The 22,560-nt window shown below is 27.5% G+C and overlaps 1 protein-coding gene across 1 annotated transcript in view; it reads left to right on the top strand.

Annotated features, from left to right (window-relative positions):
- LOC101237979 (adhesion G protein-coupled receptor A3) overlaps positions 1-22,560 on the top strand; it is a 53,825-nt gene that overhangs the window by 20,799 nt on the left and 10,466 nt on the right. Inside the window, exons 9-14 of the mRNA XM_065792360.1 lie at positions 3,245-3,557; positions 3,639-3,812; positions 6,176-6,276; positions 20,143-20,359; positions 20,523-20,655; positions 20,819-20,889. Of these exons, the coding sequence (XP_065648432.1) occupies positions 3,245-3,557; positions 3,639-3,812; positions 6,176-6,276; positions 20,143-20,359; positions 20,523-20,655; positions 20,819-20,889 (1,009 nt within the window). The remainder of the gene's footprint in view (positions 1-3,244; positions 3,558-3,638; positions 3,813-6,175; positions 6,277-20,142; positions 20,360-20,522; positions 20,656-20,818; positions 20,890-22,560) is intronic.

Raw genomic sequence — 22,560 nt, 5'->3', positions numbered from 1 at the left:
GCATTTATTTGTGCATTTTATTTTTTAATTTTGCTCAAATTGAGACAAATTTACAATTCATTATAACTAATATATAAATTATATAACTTATTGCATAGTAATAAGTTATATATTTTATATAATTTGATTTGGGACATGTCTTCTTTTTCCAGTTAACATGTTGATTTTTACATTTATGACAGTTTATTAGGTTAGTAATAAATAAAAAGTTGTACAAATGAAATATATTTTAATAAAGAAATCAAAGTAAATAACAAAATATTATGAATTAGGAATAAAGTTCTAATTTTTGAAACAAAAAAAAGTTATTTGATACAATTTTAAAGGGCTACTGAGCTCAAAGAGCTCTTAATTTCTCTTTTATATTACTACCCTGTTTAGTTGGAAGTTCCAAAATGGGTTCCCAAAAAGGCAAAAATTCTGCAGGTATAAATTTAATTACTTTTTTTCCATCTTAAAAGCAAGGATTTGAAGTTTTTCTGAATAAGCCTTGGATGTTGCTTAGATCAGGAGTCTTTCTTTTTCTTAAGTCAAATTTTTTTCAATAAAGCCATCAATGAATTCCCTGCATGTAACTTCACCTTGTATTTGATTGTTCATGTAAAATTGTTGGAAAGAAGAAATTGTAAATTTCGTTTTTGAAGTAGTTGACCTACCATATGAGTCATTACTAAAAGTCTTTTATAGTAATTAGACTACAATTGCTTTTAATCAATGATATTGCTTATATCAACTTCCTGTAATTTAAAGTCATAGCGCTTGATGAAGAATCAGAGATTTATATTGAGATAAAGTATAAAATCTTTCAGTGCCTCATGGAGTTTTCCTTATCAATCCTAAATCTCTACCCCAGGGCATGTAACTTTGACCTCTAATAGGAAAGTTTATTGTTATCTCTTCAAACTTTCCCAATTCTACCAAGGCTGTAAAAAAGCGCAGAATTGTGTCGTTTTTGTTCTGGCTCTACTGTTATCAACAAAAATGTATAATTTATTTACACTTGGATTAACAAAGTTCTGCAAATAATCATGTATGAAACTGCAAACCTCATTTGGGCCTTTGTGCCCATCAAACTCGCAATAAGTGTAGCATACCATATTTTCTGATTTGATATCATGAATACCAAAAGTATTGACAATAAGAAAGTATTAAAAATGAAAGTACTTTTTAAAACCAAATTGTCTATTTATTATCTACAATTGTTTTATCTCTTTATTATCTACAATTGTCTTATCTCTTTATTATCTACAATTGTCTTATCATAATTTTATAATATTTTGAGAGTTTAGGTCTCTGTTACATATTTAGTATATACTATAATCATTACCAAGATGATTCCATTTAAAGAAGAATTTAAATTCTGCATTTATTGATCAGTTTGACACAATTATAATATTTTCGATATAAATCTATAAATATATTTATGTATTTTAAGTATATAAAAATGTTTAAGTATATATGTTTGGTATTTTTTTTGTTTTTGTTTAGCTCAAAGTTAGTTTAAGCTACAAAGACGTCAAATACTAATAAAAATTAGACGTCAAATACTAATAAGAAAAAAAAGACGTCAAATACTAATAAGAGAAACACACTTGTATAGGTGCATCTAAAGTTGTCGTAGTGACTTTGTTATTAAAAAACTCAAATTTTGAAATCATATACCATAACTAAGAACAAAAAATTATTTCCATTTTTATATGTATAACTAAAGTATTGAATCATTTAATCTAACCTATATAATGATCATTGACATGGTCATGACTAATTACCCCTCCATTGAGTGACTTAGCTTACACATTAAACTACAAACACATTACTTACAAACTTTAAACTACATCTGATAAAGTGTCTATTTTTTTTATAATTAAAAAAAACAACCTCTTTTATGGATATAACTTTACTATTAATTTTTTTGCTTGAATTTATGCTTGAAAAATATAGCTCTTGCAATGTCTTTATGCAATGTCTTGTTTATATTTATGAGTTTTATTTTGCGAAAAATAATAAAGAAAAATAATATTTTATAATATTTACATCAGCTTTAATAAAAATAACAGATTATGCGATATCAGAAAAGTAAAAACAGAAATTTCCTTATAATTAAGAAAGAGCTTTGATTAAAAAAGTTTATTTAAAAAAAAATTTTTCCTATGTTTTTCTTCCTCCTTTTCTATTTTTTACAAAAAATTAAATTCCTTGCAAGGATTGAATTATATCTGGAAAAATATCTGGTCATCAAAGTTTTAATTTATGCAAAACCGTGTACTTTGTTTTTATGAAGCAAATTAGCTTAAATTTGTAAGCAAAATGAAAGTTATGAAAACATTAAATTTGTAAGCAAATAAGTTATGAAAACATTAAATTTGTAAGCAAATAAGTTATGAAAACATTAAATTTGTAAGCAAAATGAAAGTTAAAAACATTAACTTACACATTTGCTTACATATGAGTTACTATAGTTTTCTAAATTTTTAAAGAATATAAATATAATAATAAGTTTAATATTATGTTGTTTCTATTTTTTATATTTTCTAAGTTTCTGTTTTTTTATATTTTCTTTATTGTTTCAATCAATTTATTTAGTATCATTTTTGCTTTAACTTGCATTTTATATTAATTGTTATATCTATATATCACATCAACATTTATTCTAACATCAAATACGCTAATCAAATAATAAAAACAAACTAATCAAATAAACTAAAATTTACGTTTTTGAAATTTTAAACAAGTTTTTTTGATCCTTCAGAATCAAAAAAAAGCCCTTTTGAAATATTATAAAAGTATCATAAAGGCTAAGTTTCTTTTTATACACATTAACAGGTTAAGAATTTTTTTTTTTTTTTACATTGTTAGTGGTATTCTGAGAATAAATATGTTTTTATAATACATTAAGGTTAGTGTAAAAATTTCATTCAAAATTGATTTTTATTTTTAAGTATTACCAGATATCAAGTGTACAGAATTCAGATTTACATAATCAAAATTGGCATTATTGCAAAATTGTTTGAAAATATAGTAAATCAAACAATTCTAATAAAACAGTTGGGTGATTATACAGTCTTATTTCATTATAATCTTGACAATTCAAATTTAGTAATTTGAATAAGTTAAAAATTCAACTCTGTTATCGACCACCTGTTGTTTTTGTTACAGGTTGAATTTGATAGATACTTGACCACCTGTTGTTTTTGTTACAGGTTGAATTTGATAGATACTTTACCACCTGTTGTTTTTGTTACAGGTTGAATTTGATAGATACTGGAGCAATAGTGTGTCAGCTACTTGTACATGGTTCTGGAAATGTTACATCAACTATAAATCTTTCTGTTATTTCAAAAAATAGTCCAAACTGCAAACCGAGTGTCACAAAATCTGATCAAGGACACATAATGTGGCCAACTGCTTATTTTAATACCGCTATTAAAGCAAAATGTCCTTATGGTGGTGTTTCATTAGCTGAGCGTACTTGTGGAAATGGTACATGGAATAATTTTTCTATGGAAAACTGTTTTTTTGGTAACCCTATTACAAGGGCACTTCAATTGTTCCACATGGTATACTTATATTGTGTTTTTTTTGCTCTATGTATTTTTCTTAATTGATATAATAAATTGCATCAAAATATTTTCTCATAGAATGTTAAAGCTGCAGAAAGTGATGATGGAAAGACTATTGTTGATATTGTTCATAATTTTAACACTTTTCTTCATGAAAAGTATAACTTTATTAAAAGCAAATTTGATTTCTATTATATAACAAGGATAATATTCTATATCATGAAGTTTTCTAGATCTCTGGATAAATCTCAGGTATATAATATAATTACTACTATAAGAAATGTATACAAATGATTTCTACATTTGTTCTATATATTTATATATATATGTATATATATATATAAATATATATATATATATATATATATATATATATATATATATATATATATTTAAACAACTTTTAAAAAGTATTCTACACAATAGAGTGCTCAATGTTCTTAAAAGAACAGAGCAATTATATATTAGTAGAAAATCACTTAACTAAATTTTTTTCCATTTAACACTGTGTTTCATCAACAAAGAAGCATTTCTGATGAATCTTTGTTGATGAAACAGTGTTAAATGGAAAAAAATTTAGTTAAGTGATTTTCTACTAATATATATATATATATATATATATATATATATATATATATATATATATATATATATATATATATATATATATATATATATATATATATATATATATATATATATATATATATATATATATACATATATATATATATATATATATATACATATATATATATATATATATATATATATATATATATATATATATATATATATATATATATATATACACATACAAAAGTTGTATGTTTGTTTATATATATATTTATATATACACACACACACACACACACACATATATATATATATATATATATATACACATAAATACTAGTTAATTAAAAAAAATCATTTGCACATGAAAGTACACTTTATTAATATTTTTTACATTTAGCTGTTTTTTTATATTATTAATTATGTGTATATATATATATATATATATATATATATATATATATATATATATATATATATATTAGAGTTATGACTTTTTTGTGACCCCATGTACCTGGCTCATAAATTTTTGAATATTTGTGCAAAAGGAATAAAAAAAAATTGGAAAAGGTCATTTACCATATATGCGTATGGATAAAATTTCAAACAATTTTATGATTGTTATTTTTTAATTCTAATTTTTTTAATTGGAGAGTTATTACGTAGTTTTTAAGCATTTATCAGTTTATTGTTACATCATAACACTCTAAATTACAATTAAATATAAAATTACAAACTTAAATAACAATTCTACAAGTACAAAAAGCTACTGTATATGTCTAAACAATGTTGTGCAGTTTTCAGCTTAATTAAAGCATGATATATAATTCTTATGCTTTGTTAAAAAAAAAGCAAAGCTGGAAATTCACTTTCTTTTTACAAATGTCAAAAGAATCGTGAAGACACATGATTGCTTGTTCAGCACACTGATTTTTTTGGGAAAAATCTTGATGGTTTCTGATTCCAAAACTTTTTTTTTTGGTTTAAAGTTGTTTCGTGACCATACAAGCTGCTACATAGCTTCAGGTAATCATCTGAATAGTACATTTGGTCAGTAAACCAATAATCTGCCCATCTCTAAGAGATGAATCTACAAATGATGAGTAGTTAGTCTCTTCTCTCTTATAGAAAAATAAATGCTAAAAGTATTGCTCGGGAATTCCATGTTGCATTATTTAATTTAGGTATTTTCTAAAACTACACTTTAGGAAATACTCCAGCTACTTCAAAAAAGCAGAATACCCGAGTTCATAAATATAAAATGAAATAGATATTTTATTTCATCATGCTATTCTGCTATTTCAGTAATCACTTCTTTACCATTCTTGTAATTCTTCCTGAGCTGTTTGTAGTTCTTTAGAAGTTCCATGATAAATGGATATTTGATGTTGGGCAACGTGTTGTTTTCTCCAAGTTCTTCATCCATTAGGAATGACTCGGTCAAGAACATGATGTTCAACCATTAATGGTGGATCTTTTAGTTTCTTTTCAGTAAAATATCTTTGTAACTGACTGACAATCCAATTCCCTCTTCCAGTGTTTACATTTGTAGTGTCCGCTACAATTATTTTTGTACTTTTCCATAAATTGTATTTATCAAGAATAGCTGTTATACCCTTAAAAACAGTATCTGCTTTTCTGTCTTGTAGATCTTAACTTCTCTTTGCTTAATCTTCAGCTTTAAACTTGACATTCTTGGTGACTAATATATTTACCATCAAAGTGCAGTTAACAGCTTTTTAAATGTAGTATAATTTTCATATATATATATATATATATATATATATATATATATATATATATATATATATATATATATATATATATATATATATATATATATATATATCCACCTTATAAGAAAAAAAATGTAAATGAAAATGATAAATTTCTTCTAATGCACATAATCAGATACACTTCTATTCCTAACAATTTTTTAAATCTTTTTTTATTGTATATAACTATTATATATTATGCTATTATAATCAACTATTATACACTATCACTATATATTCTATTATAAATACTTTTTTTTTTAGTATACAAATTTTATCTGGGGATCAATTGGTTTAATTATTATGAAACACAAGGAGTTACATTCTCTTGAAGAAAAAGTTAATAATTATAGTGCTATTTTAAGGTATTTTTAGTTTTTTTTTTTTATAACTTAAAACCTTGAAGAAGTCTTAATTAAAATTCAGAAGTTTTAAATTTTACTCAATAAAGTTAATGTAATCAGATGTAAATCTAAATTTGAAATTTTTTTGTAACTCAATATCCTTTAAATTGATTTTTTTTTGCTAGCCTTTTCACTAGATTTGTTTCGACTTCGACTAAATCAACTAAAAGTCCACTAGTTCAAAGTCGAAATTACTTGACTTTGAAAAATCAAATGGTCAATTTAATTGACTATACAAAAAAGTAATAAGTTCAATAGAAAAAAAGTTATTAGTCATTTTGTCATTTGACCTTTGACCCTGGTCAATGGCAGGTCAAAGGTCATAATTTTTTTTTTTACACATTGCTTTTTTTATTGTGGATGTCCCATAAAAAAAATCTTTTTGGGATTCCCATTCGAAAGTCGAAATTACTTGACTTTGAAAAATCAAATAGTCAATTTAATTGACTATACAAAAAAGTAATAAGTTTAATAGAAAAAAAGTTATTAGTCATTTTGTCATCCCATACAAAAAATCTTTTTGGGATTCCCATAAACAGCTTTGGGATTAATATTAAAGTATAAGTAGGTTCTGAAAATTTAATATTTATCAGCCTCACAAATGCGGTATTTTGAGGTCATTTTCTGTAAATAGCCTATTATAGATATATATTATTAATTATTTAGTTTTTTCCTTTTATTTTCTAGGTTGTAATTTAATTACTAGTACTATATGTACATACTAAGTCAGTATTAAATTATATGAGGCTTAAAGCTATATATATTTATATTAAAACAATCAATTCATTTCCATTGAATTAGTCATCAAAAGACAACTTAAGTTTTTACCAATTTTCAAATTAAATTTAGATTAAAAATGGCGTTTCAAGCGCAAGTAAAAGAGTTAAAGAAGAGTTAACACTATTGTTATGATCCTTTCCAACACCATGAGAAAAAACAATATAAAACCTTAAGGGTAGTTACTAGTCAGCAGGTAGCTATGTATCCCTCAAAACTTATGGCTGGAGCAAAATTATGTGATACTTGCCGAAAGAGGATCACTGGCTTACCTTCCGAAATAGGATTATATGATGATGGAAATTCCACAAATTGTAATACAGAGTCAAATTCTCAAGGCAGTTCCAGATCTCAAGATATTTGTAGTGACAAGGGAGATGAAAATTATCAATGCCAGGAAGAAGAAATTTTAATTTTTAATAAATCCTTGTTGTTATTGGAGTCAACCTTGGATAAATGCAAGTTACAAATTCTTAAAAGTTATATTCCGGAAGAAAAAGAAGAAGCTTAAAAAACTTGTAAAAAGGAAGTTAGACTTTTTATCTCCTAATTCAGATGCTATTGCTATTGATACTTCAGAGGATGATAAATATAAAGCAACTAAAAAAAAAGTTTCCAACACATGTGCCGATGATATTGTTAAAGTGCTCCAGGATAAGTATAAATCAACACAAAGTAAGAGTGAAAAGATCATGATTTGGACAATATTTGTTGCTCAATGGAGTAATCAAAAAGTGATGAGAGAATTCAATTGTTCGCATCGACTTGTATCTCAAGCAAAAGAAGTTTTAATAACCAAAGGTGTTTTATCAACCCCTAACCCAAAAAAAGGGAAATCACTACCTGTACATGTGAAAGATATGGTAAAAGAGTTTTATTATTCTGACATTGTTAGCCATGTAATGCCTAGAAAAAAAGATTTTCTATCTGTTATGAAAAAAAACGCATATTCAGGAAAGATTAGTTTTAAGTAATTTGAAGGAAGTTTGTCAATTATTTTCAGAAAAGTATCCAAATATCAGAATCGGGTTTTCGAAGTTTACAGAGCTACGTCTAAGAATGTCTTTGCAGGAGCAGGTGGTACTCACTGTGTGTGTATGTACCATTCATCAAAATGTTAAGCTCATGATAGTCGGATCACATATGGATGGTTTACAACTAAAAGATGAACTAGAAACCTCTACTAAGGACTACAAACATGCTTTGGCTAAAATCCAATGCAATCCTTTCTTGCCAGTATATCCTCTAGGTGAGTGTAAAAATTGCCCTGGAGTTGCTATGCTAAAGAAATGGCTGTTGCAATGCTTTGAAATTTTTTGAAGTTGAAATTTTGAGTTAAAGAAATTGAGTATAAATAGTGGACTACAACAGATAGGTCCCAGCTTCAAACCTTAATACAGTCCACTGATGAATTTATTGAAAGACTTTTAGGGAGCTTAAAAACACTTACTAGACATGATTTTATTGCTCATAAGCAGGCAAAATATTTAGAATGAAAGAAAAACAATTTATCTAATGGAGAATTTCTGGTTATTGGTGATTTTTCAGAAAATTATGCATTTATCATACAAGATGCAGTACAGGGATATCACTGGACAAACAGTCAAGGAACTTTACATCCTTTTGTTTTTTATTATAAATATGAAGAAAATTTATGTCACGGAAGTTATGTGCTGTTTTTGGAATGTAATAATCATGACACAATTGCAGTTCATATTTTTCAGCGTAAACTAATTACTTTTTTTAAAGTGAAATTTGAAGTATTAAAAATAACATAATTTAGTGATGGCTGTGCAGCACAATACAAAAACTGCAAGAATTTAATAAATCTGTGCTATCACAATAAGGACTTTGGTATTCCAGCCGAATGGGATTTCTTTGCCACAAGTCATCGCAAGTACCCTTTTGATGGAGTTGGAGGAACTGTTAAACGTTAAGCGGCAAAAGCAAGCTTACAACGTCCATACTATGACCAAATAATGACCACTTATCAATTATATAAGATTGCTAAAGAAAATGTCCATGGAATTTCCTTTGAATACCTCACTGCAAATGATTGGCAAATCGAATCCACAATATTGAAGAAAGGTTTTCAAATGCTAAAATGATTTCTGGTACCCAAAAACTTCATTGCTTTAAACCATAATCCACAAATGAACTTCAAGTACAAGATTATAGTTCTAATTCTACAATTGAAAAAATTATGTCACTGAATGTAAGCCAGCTCAACTTCAGTTCAATTACTGGTTACATGGCTGTAGAGTATGATGGACATTGGTGGAAAGGTTGTGTGTTGAAGAGCAATCCAGAAATAAGAGAAGTATGAACTTCCTTTACCCTCATGGTCCAGGTCAATTTTTCACCTTCAGAGATCCTCCAGATATTTTTACCGTTGATTTGAATGATCTTTTGCTAGCAGTCAAACCCAAAACTACAACTGGTCGGTCATACTTCATTACTTCTAAGGAATCTGAAGGAGCAACCAAAGCACTTAACTTGCATCATCGTTAACTATTATAGCTTTTTTAATTTATTATTAGCAGTATTTTATTTATTTTTAATTTATTATTATTTATATGTATTGCATTGGTAATGGTGTAAATTTTATATTGCATTCAATATTGTTCTGCCATGTAGTTAAACTGCTAAATAAGGCATTTTTGTTACTTCTCAACAATATATATAAATAGGCCAAGTATCACCAAATTGTTGTATATTTGGTATATGGTAGCTATTATATAACCTAAGGCCTATGTTCAATAAATTGCCTTAAAGTACTGTATAATTATAAGGTATTTAAATAGTAAATTTTTAGTACCTACTTATACTTTAATATTAATCCCAAAGCAAATTATGGGAATCCCAAAAAGATTTTATTATGGGACATCCACAATAGAAAAAGTAATGTGTAAAAAAAAATTATGACCTTTGACCTTTGCCATTGACCAGGGTCAAAAAAATTTACATGTTTTTCTTCTGTCCATATGCCCAATATGTGAGCCAATTTTCATCAAAATCCGACTCGGTGATGTTGGATTTAACTTAAAAGCGGTTCCACTTGATGTGGAATGCCCCAGCATTAAACTTGATTAAACATTCAGTATTTCATGACTTTTTTTTATTTTGTTTACTCGATGCACAGTGAATCCACTCATAAAATCTAGCTGGACAAAAGTCAATGCAAGGAATCAATTAGTAGATAATCCCATGATATTACTGAATACTCCCTAGAGAAAAATTTCAAGTATTAAATTAGTTATACGTTATTATTACACAGCAAAATTGCAGCTCACTTTTTTACAAAAATATTTATTGTTAAGTGACACTTAAACGCTTATGAATCGACACTTAAAAATTTGTGTACGCGTTTTTAAGTGTCGATTCATAAGTGTTTAAGTGTCACTTAACAATAAATATTTTTGTAAAAGAGTGAGCTGCAATTTTGCTGTGTAATAATAACATATAACTAATTTATTGTGAATAATAATTAACTTTGCTGTAATAAGTTTTACTTTAGGGGGATGTACTTTATATTTTATTGAAATTATAATTCAAATAATTAGCTTAAGTGATATTCTGTAGAATAAAAAAAATCATGTACAAATTGCAACTTCGTTTTCGTTTTTTCATTTTCAAAGCATGTAACTAATTTTATCTAAATATATCCAGGCTAATTTTTTTTTAATATAGTATAACCACAACAATAAGGTGTCTAAAAATTTGGCTACCCACGTCTGCCAGTTTCATTTTCGTTTAATTTTTTGGCCACTTTCAAACATATATTAATATTTAAAACTTTGATTTCAGCACTTATTTTTTTAAACCGTAGAATCATAAGAAACTGTAGAAAATAGTTAACTAATAACATGTATTTTGGCCAAATTTTAAGTGTTTCTAAATCACTGTATGGTCCTTAAATCATTGAGGTCTGGGAATAAATTATGATGTTGTTGAAGCAGCCCATTCTGATATTGTTTTGCTCCATTAATATTTAAATGATTTGATGTTAAAAAATAGAAAGCGAATACAAGTTATTTAATATTTTTTTTTTAATCTAAATTTCAAAAAATAAATTGTTCTCATTTTTGACTAAATCAATTTTTAGGACTTGGTTGATTTCAAAAATGTGTTAGTCAATTTTAGTTGACTTTCGAAAATATATTAGTCAATTTAGTTGACAGTCGAATTATTTAAAAGTCGTAACAACACTACTTTTCACACAGCACCATTGCAGCAGTAGTTTGTGTTTTCTCAGTTATAACAAGAATGAAAATAAATTTAAGTTAAAAAGAAAGTTCAACTCTGGGTTTTAAATGAAGATAATTTGTATTGCAAAAGTAATTTTTTAAATGTTTTTTTCTAAAACATCTTGAAAAATATTTTTTATTAGTTATCTTTAAAAAAAAAAAAATTTTTTTTTAAAAATTAAATACTGCTAAATTGCCTAAATTTGTTAAACTTATGCTTTGAACATTCATTTATCATGCATCAATAAAAATTTTCAATTTTTTTGCTAAAACATACTTAAAATTACTTTGATAATTGATAATGTAAAAATAAAAAAATAAAAAATAGTATTTGTTATTTAATTTCAAATGAGAACATCTACTTTAACTATCATTACCATCTCATAAGTTTGGTCACTGTATAAATTCTAATAAAGCATCACAAACCTAAAATTACAAATAATGAAAACTAATTTTTATCGAGATTACACTTGCTAACTGTAGATTTAAGGTTACATCTGTTTTTTTTATTGTTATTATTAGTCAACTATTTTATTACTTTATTCTTTATCATTTTTGCTACACCACTGGTTAATAAATTATATTTTTCAATTAAGTTAAAAACGTTTATTTAATCAATAAAAAAATACTGCTTTTCTTTAAATAAGCTTTGTATGTTATTGGTAATTCTTTCCTCATATCATCAAACAAAGTAGAACAGCAAGATCCCCCAACCCCAATCGTCACAGGATTGGCAAGGTATTCTTAATTGTTGTTGAGCTGTAATTTTATCTCCAAAAAAAATGTCATAAGCTTGACATTTTTTAAAATTCAAAGAACCATGAGACTAAGAGTCCAGATATATGGAAGTCGCTTTGGATTCTGATATAGTCTGAATTTTGATACCCTCCACTAATTGTCACTTCCATTGTTTAATAGTAGGTTTGTTAAACAAATGCCTTTGCCAAACATTTTTAAGCCTTAATTGTATTAGCTTTCTGTTTTGTTTTTTTATCCAAAACCTTTCTAGCTTGTAATTCGTCCTTCTTTTTTTGTGCCATTATTTGCTTGTTTTTAAGTTCCATCAAAGCTCCTTCAGAAGTCATATTTAGTTTTGACTCTGATACAAATTTTTATCAAAATAATATTTCGAAAAATTAGCTTAAATTCTGATACAAATGCTTTGGTCATGCAATAAAGCTAATTTTTCATTTGTTATTTTTTCCTGACACAACAGAAAAGTACCTGTTGCTTTAAAGCTGGAACCCTCATTGTTACTGAAGAATATTTGGTCAATAAGCTGTTTGAGCAACTTTAGAACCTTCGAACCTGCGGCAATGTGGAACAAATGTCTTTTCAAACCATCCAGCAAAGGCAGGTCCATTCATCTAACTAGATTGCCTGACACCATAGGTAGCATTGTATGGCTCTTTGCCAGTTAGAAGCCATTTGAACATCAATCTAAAAATTCAAATAATCGAAGTAGTTTGTAAAAAGTTTTACAGATTCTGTGCTCATCTTTTTTAAATCCTTCTTTAAATAAATTCCTGAATTCATCATATGTATTATTACCTTGCACCTTGGAATAAAACAGGAACAGGAAAGATTGTCCCAAAAGCATCACATCAGACGAGTAATGTAACTGAATAGTTTTGGCTGCTAATGCAAAGTTTCTTAGGTCCTTTTAAACCTTTTTGACACACTACCATAAACTTGCCTTGATCACATTGAAGACCAGATTCATCTCAAATAAAAATGTGGAATGGCTTAATTGCAAATCCATGCGTATTGTACATATCATAAACTTTTACAAAACCTAATTAAATTAAATAATAAAAAAATTATAAAATAGGACATTAAAATGCTATAATCTAAGCAGTTGCTAAAAAAGGGATAATTTGTAAACATTTCAAACAAATTGGTTTTTAACTTTTAAAATTTCTCATTTTAATTATATAACAATAATAACTAGAGTTAATAGTACTCTCAAATCTACACTTAACAGGTGTATCTCAAATCTACAGTTAACAGGTGTATCTCAAATCTACAGTTAACAGGTGTATCTCAAATCTACTGTACATTTGATATACACCTGGTAACTGTAGATTTGAGATTACATCTGTTAAGTGTAGATTTAAGATTACACATGTTAACTGTAGATTTGATATACATCTGTTAACTGTTACAGTTAACAATTAAAATCTTATATCTACAGTTAACAGGTGTAATCTCATATCTACAGTTAACAGGTGTAAACTCAAACCAACTATTAAAAGGTGGAATTGCAAATCTGCAGTTAACAGGTGTAATATCAAATCTACAATTAACAAGTGTAAAAGGTTTTGTTTACTACAAACTTAATACAAAAATAAACACACAAAACAAACTTAAATAATGATAAACAAATTTTAATTGAATTGTCAAAAAAAAAAAAATAATATTAATGATAATAAAAGCAAAAAAATTAAAAGGAAATAATGCTAGTTAATTATTTTGGTAAAATAAGTCTGATTACATTGAGACCTTTTGTATTTTGTATGAATAATATTTGTTAAATAATCATACAAAAGTTACTTGATAAAGACTTCAAAGTTGTAAATTCAATATTTTTATCTTTTCGCAAAAGAAATGTTAATTTTTTTATGTTGTATTGCTTTAGAACTTTAAAGTTTTCAGTTAAAATTAAAAGTTTATCTAGTAAATTTTTAAAGTGTTAACTTTTCTCTCTGTGATTTCTTCATCATTTCAGTAAAGCATGTTGTTTCTATTTGCTGGTCACCTGTAGTAATATTTACTTGGTGGTATAATACAGTGGTGGCACAAAGACATGACCACACGCATATTTTGATCTCTCTAATAGTGTACTTAGGCAATAATAACTAATTTTTCTAGCGATTTTTATTCGGAAACCTTACTAAATATCTAGTTACCAATGTGGCGCGTTATTAGCAACCAAATATCATTATTTTTGTTATTACTGTAATTAACAAAATTTACTGTAATTTTTGTTAATTACTGTTCTGCGTTGATTTAATCAGAAATTGTTGGTATCAGTTTGGTAAGTTTAAGATTTTTCTAGCATTGTTTTAGTAGATATTTACTTAAAATTAATGTATTATCACTCGACTACATATTGTACCGAAACATAGAGCTAATATTGAGAATAAATTAATTAGATTTAATTATGATTATAACTAGCAGTGCTAATTAGGATTAACTAATCTTAATTAGCTATAATTAACATTTTTTGGAACTTTTTAAGTTTTATTGTGTTTCTAAACATTTGTTGTTGTTAAATAAAGATTGAAATCATGTTTTCTTTCATTAAACAAACATTTTATTATTTTTGTATTATAATTTTGCAGAACATTGTGTATGCCATGTATCAGAAGCTATCAACTGAGCAACGACTGAAGATCATTGTTATGATTAAACAAGGCATTTCTTACAGAGATATTGGTGAGCAAATGAAAATTGGACTGTCAACTGTTACCAGAACAGCCAGAAAAGAGAAAGACACCAGTACAAGTGCAGACTTAGAGCGTGTTGGACGACCTCGTAAAACTACTGCAAAGCAAGATCGGCTTTTGGTTCGGGCGAGTTTGTCCAATCATTTCACCACGGCTTCAGATCTTGCAAGCTACATGGTGAAAAAACCATAAGGTTCATCTGGCAGCAAGGATAGTTAGAAAACGCCTGCAGCAAGCTGGTTTGAATGGGAGAATCGCTGCAAAGAAGCCTTTATTGCGACCTGATAACATCACGAAAAGAAGAGCATTCGCGAAGATGCACAAAACCTGGATTGTCGCACAATGGAATAAAGTATTATGGAGTGATGAAAGTACCTTTACTGTTTTTTGTGGGGCTAAAAGAGCTTATGCGAGGAGAAGAGTTGGTGAACGATTTAGTCCTCTGTGTGTAGCTCCCACAGTAAAGCATGGAGGAGGCTCTCTTATGGTATGGGGTTGCATGTCAGGATCAGGTGTAGGTCATTTATATCAGAAAGGTACAGAAAACCAAACCCAGCAATCTGGATGATTTGTGGCAACATTTGCAAGCTGCATGGCTAGCAATCCCTGTTGACACCATCCAAAAGCTGGTACAGTCTATGCCAAGACGTGTACAGGCCGTGCTAGATGCGCATGGAGAGCATACAAAATACTAGTCTTTTAGGGCATACAAAATACTTGTCTTTTTTGTAGACCCCATATATATATATATATATATATATATATATATATATATATATATATATATATATATATATATATATATATATATATACATATATATATATATATATATATATATATATATATATATATATATATATATATATATATGTATATATATATATATATATATATATATATATATATGTATATATATATATATATATGTATATATATATATATATATATACATATTAGGTCTACAAAAAAATAATATTAAGTCCCATTAGATTAGTTTATAATTTACCTGCCTATTGATCACTCATAACTACAATAACTGCCGTAGATATTCTTGGCATTCTATTTAACAACTTATCCAATTTGTCAAAATCAATTTTATGTCACTAATTAATTTTTTTTATATCTTATGCATTATTAGGCATTAGTTTTTGACATTACTTTTAATTCATCTCATAAAAATCCAATAGGAGAGAGATCTTGTGATTGGGGATGCTAAATCATTCTATTCAATATTTGATCATTCTCAAACTCAATCAAACAACTTACACAATGTTCTAAAGAATATGTTTTGGATTTAAGCTTTAAATCATTTTCTTCAAAAAAAAAAAATGGTTTCCCATTAACCCAACTTTCCAAATGTGTAGCATGACTTTTTAAGTGTCCAAGTAAACTATGTTTTTTATTATTCCTTCTGTTTTTACAATGTTACCTGTGGCATTCTGACCAAAACAGCCCCACACCTTAACACTACATCCACCATGTTTTACAGTTAATAATACACACTATTTTATTTGATTTTATTTTACAGTTAATAATACACACTATTTGATTTGACAATTTTTTTTCAGACAAACATTCTTTTATTGAAACCAATGATTTAAAACTTCAACACTTCGATCCACATTTCACAGGTCCATTTTTTATGTAGTTTTCCCCACTTTAGCATTTTTCTTATGATTTTTATTAAAGCATTTTAATCAAAATACTCTTTTTAAATTATCTTTTTAAATAGTGCAAAAATAAACATAAGAAATAGTTAAATAAAAAGTAGCATTGTTTAAAAAAGTTAACATATAATTCGAATAATTATGAACGGTAGTGTGTGTATATATATATATATTTATACAGTGCTGCATTTTTGGCTAAAGTGGCCTCATGCATATGAATAGTTGTTGTCCTATAATTTGAAGTTAAAATGAATTTACAGAACAACTATTTATCTGCTGTTTTTGTTAATTTATTGATTTAATAAAAAGCAAAAATACACTGTAAAAGAAATAGTTAAAACCAGTACTTTCTAAACGCAACGTAATGACAGTTAAGTTATGTAATGTGACTTTTCGCGCAAATGTTTTTCTCTTAAAGACCCTCACACCTTGTGTTGTTTAAAGTCTATATTTATTTATTTTAAACTAGTTAAAGGAATATTTTTAAAAAGTTTAAATAAATTTAAAATTAATTCTGATTGTGGGATGAAAAATAAAATAAAAAAATATTTATAATGTTAAAATTAAAGTTAAAAAAGTAAAAAATTAGGCACCCCTAGGTAGCCTAAATTTGCCTTACCGCAAATGCGCCTATGTATGTATGCATGTAAATATGTATATATGTATTTACATATATATATATATATATATATATATATATATATATATATATATATATATATATATATATATATATGTATATATATACATATATATATATATATATATATATATATATATATATATATATATATATATATATATATATATATATATATATATATATATATATATATATATATCAACCCACAGTGGGCCCAAACATAACAAAAGTTAGGTTTTGATCACTTTGAACAACGGGCTGTTTAGTGGGGCAATTTTGATTTTTTTGTTTTGCAGATTTGATACTTTGATCACTTTGAATAATGGGCTGTTTAGTGGGGCAATTTTGATTTTTTTTGAAAATTTGAAAAAATTGTTGAAAATTTATTTAGTCATAACTTTCAAAGTCTAAAATATTATTCCATGAATTTTAAAACCTGTCAATGTAATTAAATTTAGTATAATACATTTATTCAGTTAATTCATTCATTCATTAACTCATTGCCTTCACTGTTGGGGTAAAAGGAATAACTTTTTTCAGTATTTTAGTTCCCAAACTCTAATCATCGCAATTTTTTATTATCATTTGGCATTAGCATAAACATACTTAAATTTTGAATTTGCGCAATGTCTGAAAGTGTTAAATCTGTAACAACAAAAAAAAAACAATTTGCGCCATTGGAACTATATTGTTTTTAATGGTCAAATTACATTTAATTAGCATTCCATATAAAAAAATAAAGATGTTTTGAATTGTGAAATCAAATAAACAAAACAAGTTAATACAAGTTACAAGTTTTCTACAAGTAGAAGTTTAACTTCTTTAGAAAGAAGCAGTTCCACTTTCTTTCTGCTTCATAGCAAGCTGATCACTGGATCTGACCTACTCAGAAGTCCTCCCATGAAATCCAAGTTTTGTTTTTTTCTAGAAACTTTAAGTGTAAAGAATTCTCTGAAGTTTTTAACATCTTTGTTTCTGCTTTCCTGTGCTTCTACCAGGTGAGAGTGTACTAATAGTGTGTGTAAACCCTGCGGCATATAATACCAGGGGTATAGATGAACAAAGCGTTGGACTATCTCTTTGCAATAAATCTCCAGATTTATTGCAAAGAGATAGTCCATCTCCCCTCTGGGTTTACCTCTTCCATACAGGAGACAGTACATAGTATGATGCACAAACCCTTGGTTAGATCCTTGTTGATACCCAATACTTCAGCAGATACAGAATAATCCTGAAAATATTTTTATTTATAAATATTCTATAAATCATATATCATTTAGCTTAAATTATAAAAATCGTAAGAGAAGGCTAGACTTTTTTAAAAAAATGTACCTTGAAAACCAAACCATTTTCTCCTTTAATCTTCGCTGAACCAATATTTTCTTCGTCATCTTCAATTTATTTTCATTTCCCCTATTTGCCATTTCTCAAAACCTGTTCTGTATGAGATGTGAAAAAGACACTCCATACATCTGATATTTGCATGAAGCGTAGATATTCCATAGGAATATATCGGTATAATATGCGGTAGTGGTGTAGTGGTAGAGCGCTCGCTTCATAAGCGAGAGGTTCCGAGTTCAATCCCCACCACGTCCCTGGTAGTACCGCGCTCAACTTGTTTCTCCGCGCAGCGGCCTTGTTCGTCAAGGTTCGTGTTTCGAAGTTATAGAGTTGAGAGAGGGTTATGACCACAATTAAGTAGCCTCCTCATCTGTAATGGCCTTTTGGGCCTTGGGGAGGTGAAATAACAAAAAAAAAAAAAAAAAAAAAAAGTTAGATTTATTAAGTGTGTTGCTTTTCTCATAAATAGTATCTAGATTATTCTTTTCACTTGGAGTTACCCAACAAATAGAACAACACAGAGTTGAATTAGTTACATCACTAAGGGCTACTTTACCATCCAACATGGTCATTTCTAGTTGATGTTCAATAAAAACATTTTCAACAAGAGTGAGCTGAAGCTCCTGTCCTATGATATGATTTAGCTCCCAAACAAGAACATCTTTGTTCTCATTAACATGTCTAAAACACATTGGTCTGCAGTACAAAGTTGATGAAGGCTACGCATTAACCCATAGAATTTCAGGTGTAGCAACTACAGACAGTTGAAGTGGTACCAAACAAATTAGGAATAGACTTTCCTCAACAGAAAAACCTTCATGAGTACAATCTTCAGTTTTCTGTTTGTAAACATATACTGCCATCAAATCCAACTTTGCTGATTAGTAAAAGTTTGGAATTTGGAGGACTAGTGTTGACAATTTCCATTATTCTCTTTGTTGTATGATTTAATATATCTTGAAGTCCTACCTCAGCTGAGTAGTCCTCTACTTGTATTCCAGGCAGAGGTGCAGTGCTCCTTTGCCTCTTGTATTGAACTATATAAGGGATACATCTTGCTGCATCCTCTTTCCTCAACTCCATTGCACAATATTTGATAATTATTCTTGGATAATTTGCATTGTAATAACAGAGCAAGTGCTTCATTATTACTATAGCAATCATCCTGCTGTACTACTCCATTATCTTTACTACGTAATTATTATTAATTAAAAACAAATACTAAAAGTAATGTTGTAGTAGTATTAAATACGTTACTTGATCATTACATTATAACTTGATCATTACACACCGCAACTTTAAATAACTTGATCATTACACACCGCAACTTAAGCTGTAAATTATAACTGTAACTTACGCTATTTTAAACTCTGCCAAAAAAGAAAGTTATAAGATAATAGCAGAGAATATGTTTAAAAAATAACAGTTACGAACTATTGTAGAAAGATACTAGCGCACCCCCTCTTACCACAAAGTGGCGCCAGGAATAAGAGGGGGGGGATTTAAAGAATATTTAAGATATCTCCATCATATTTTCAATATGATGAGGATATTTTAAATACATCCTATATTAATAAACAAATAAAAAAGCATTACTGAAATGTATCAACTCATGTTTTAAATGGTGCAAAATGTATGATGGTTTTCAAAGCATTTACTATTTGGCTTTGAGTCAATAATTAAAATATAGATTTTTTTAGATTTCAGCAACTTCTTGAGACATTCCTGTATGAAGAATCTTCAAAGAAATCATGGTCTTTTTCTATTGAAAATCATCCCATATTAGCTGCTCTGTCATATCAAGTGAATACAGAAAAATTAGTACAGTGCTATGTTATAGGCTCAAACGTTCCTGAGATCAAAGGAAAATCAAATAAAATAATTTGTGCGATAGAAAAAAACAACTCTATGGAAAAGGTTATTTTTTAAAAAAAACTTGTTTTGCTTTTTTAATTTTTATAATATTCTTCTACTTTTTTTTACTCCTGCTTTTTTTATTCTCCTGCTTTTTAATTTTTTAATGTGATTCAACTAATTAAATGCTAATTTTTCATTTGGTTCAACTGATTGGTTTTTATAGAATGCAGTTGTTTCAATTAGCTTTGCTATGAAAACTGTGCAGCTTTCTATAATAACATTTACAGATAATACTTTTTTTCCTTGTCACGGTAACCATAAGATGACATCTCCTGTGGTTGGAATTCAAATATTTAGTAAGAACTTTTAAATATTATTTTTATATACTTAATTCATGGATTTTTTTAGAAATATATCTTAAAGTTGGAGAATAAATATTGTTAAAATTATAAAAATATGAATACTTTTGAGTTATTTTTTTAATTAATAAGATATTATTAAAATTTATTAATTTTGTAGATGTAAAAGACCAAAGCAGTTTGATAGATACAAACAAGCATTACCAAACTATTTCTTTCCACAAAGTTATTGTAAGATTAATATATCTTTTATAAAACTTTTATATCTTTTGTTAGACTTTAATATCTTTTTAGCAAATTTTGTGCAAATACAAAAGTTAACAATTTTTAAAATTTACATACATTATAAATAACTTATTTTTTTTATTTCAAAATTAGTATAAAGTCCATGTAAATACAAGTGTACATTAAATAACCCATGTCCTAAAAATGTTTATATTAAAGAATACAAAAACAATTCTATGTATGTATTGTAATGTAAATGTAGCATAAACCAATGAAGAAGAGCTAAATTGTTTGTTGTTTCTAGACTGCGAATTTGTTCATGTACTTGTTGTTTGCTGCAAACCTGTAAGTGTATGCATTTTGGGTTGGACTTAGATGCATAAACTAATTCTTCTTCATATGAAAGTATAGCTTCTTTTACTACTTTTTTAACATTTTTGCATGCATCTTTATGTGCATTTTGTAAATTTGCATGAGTATGGCGACCTGCAGTGATGTATTTGAGCCATAATCTATGTTTTTCTTTTACTGCTGCTTTTACCTCCGGTGTAACCCATGGTGCATCTTTTTTTTAAGTTGGAACTAAAGTTGATGGTATGTGTTCTACAATGGATTTTTTGTAGATATTAACAAGTAAGATGAAATTATCGTTAACTGTATGACATTTTTAAATGTACCAGTTGTTTGAAGCTATTTTGGTAGAGGTTGCATCATAGTTGGCTTGACTCCAGATTAGACTTGGATGTTAGAGTTTTGGTGCTGTTTCTTTGAAATGAACTTTGTAAACCCAAGTAGGTTATCTTCTGAGGCTTCTATGAACCTATCTGGTTCATCACTAATAATTAAGTCAAGTGTTGATGATGGTTTAACGAGATTTGAATGACGGTAGGTTGGAAATGTTGTTAGCTGTGTTCAGTTATTATCCTCTAAACAAGATTGGAACCTCAAATCATGGGGGCATTCATCTATAAAATGTCCAACGGTTGCAACTTTACCATTTATTTCAATAGACTCATACCATGTGTGGCTTAAATTAAAGTCACCATATAAGTAGCATAGAGGAGCAGTTATTAGTTTACATTGCCTGCTTTGCCGCTGTAATCGATTCAATTGTTTGAGTTAGGATAATATCGTTAATGTCGCGTGGTCTATACATAATGTAGTTTTATGAGCCACCGTAGTATATACTAGGGTGGCTCATAAAACTACATTTTTTGAAAATGTCTTCTGGTACCCCCTAAATATATTCTATGTAATAAATTAATATCAAATTTAAAAAATTTTTGAATAAAAAGAATTTTTAGTGGTCGCTCTAGACCTTTAAACATCAGACAGGTTCCTAATATTTTGAAAAAAAAAGTTCTTCAAAAGCATATTATGTTGGGTCTCAAAAGAAGTGAAATTTTATAAAAATAATGAAAAAAAATTTATGGAAACACAAATTAAAAAAGTTTATTTAAAAAAACTGAAAATATGTACTATTTTTTTTTTTAAATGATAGTTTTTAAGCCATAAAGTTTAAACTAGTAATCTTTATATAAAATGATCATTGTTTTTGGATGTTTTATAAAATTTCACTTCTTTTGAGACCCAACAAGTGGTCTTGAGTAACCCCTCAAATTTTTTAAACTTAATATTAATTTATTGCATAGAACACGTTTAAGGGGGTACCAGCAG

Source organism: Hydra vulgaris, chromosome 03 (assembly GCF_038396675.1).
Source record: "Hydra vulgaris chromosome 03, alternate assembly HydraT2T_AEP".
Classification (NCBI taxonomy): Eukaryota; Metazoa; Cnidaria; class Hydrozoa; order Anthoathecata; family Hydridae; genus Hydra; species Hydra vulgaris.
The sequence above is the reverse complement of the archived record's forward strand: the minus strand, read 5'-3'. Positions and strand labels throughout refer to the sequence as shown.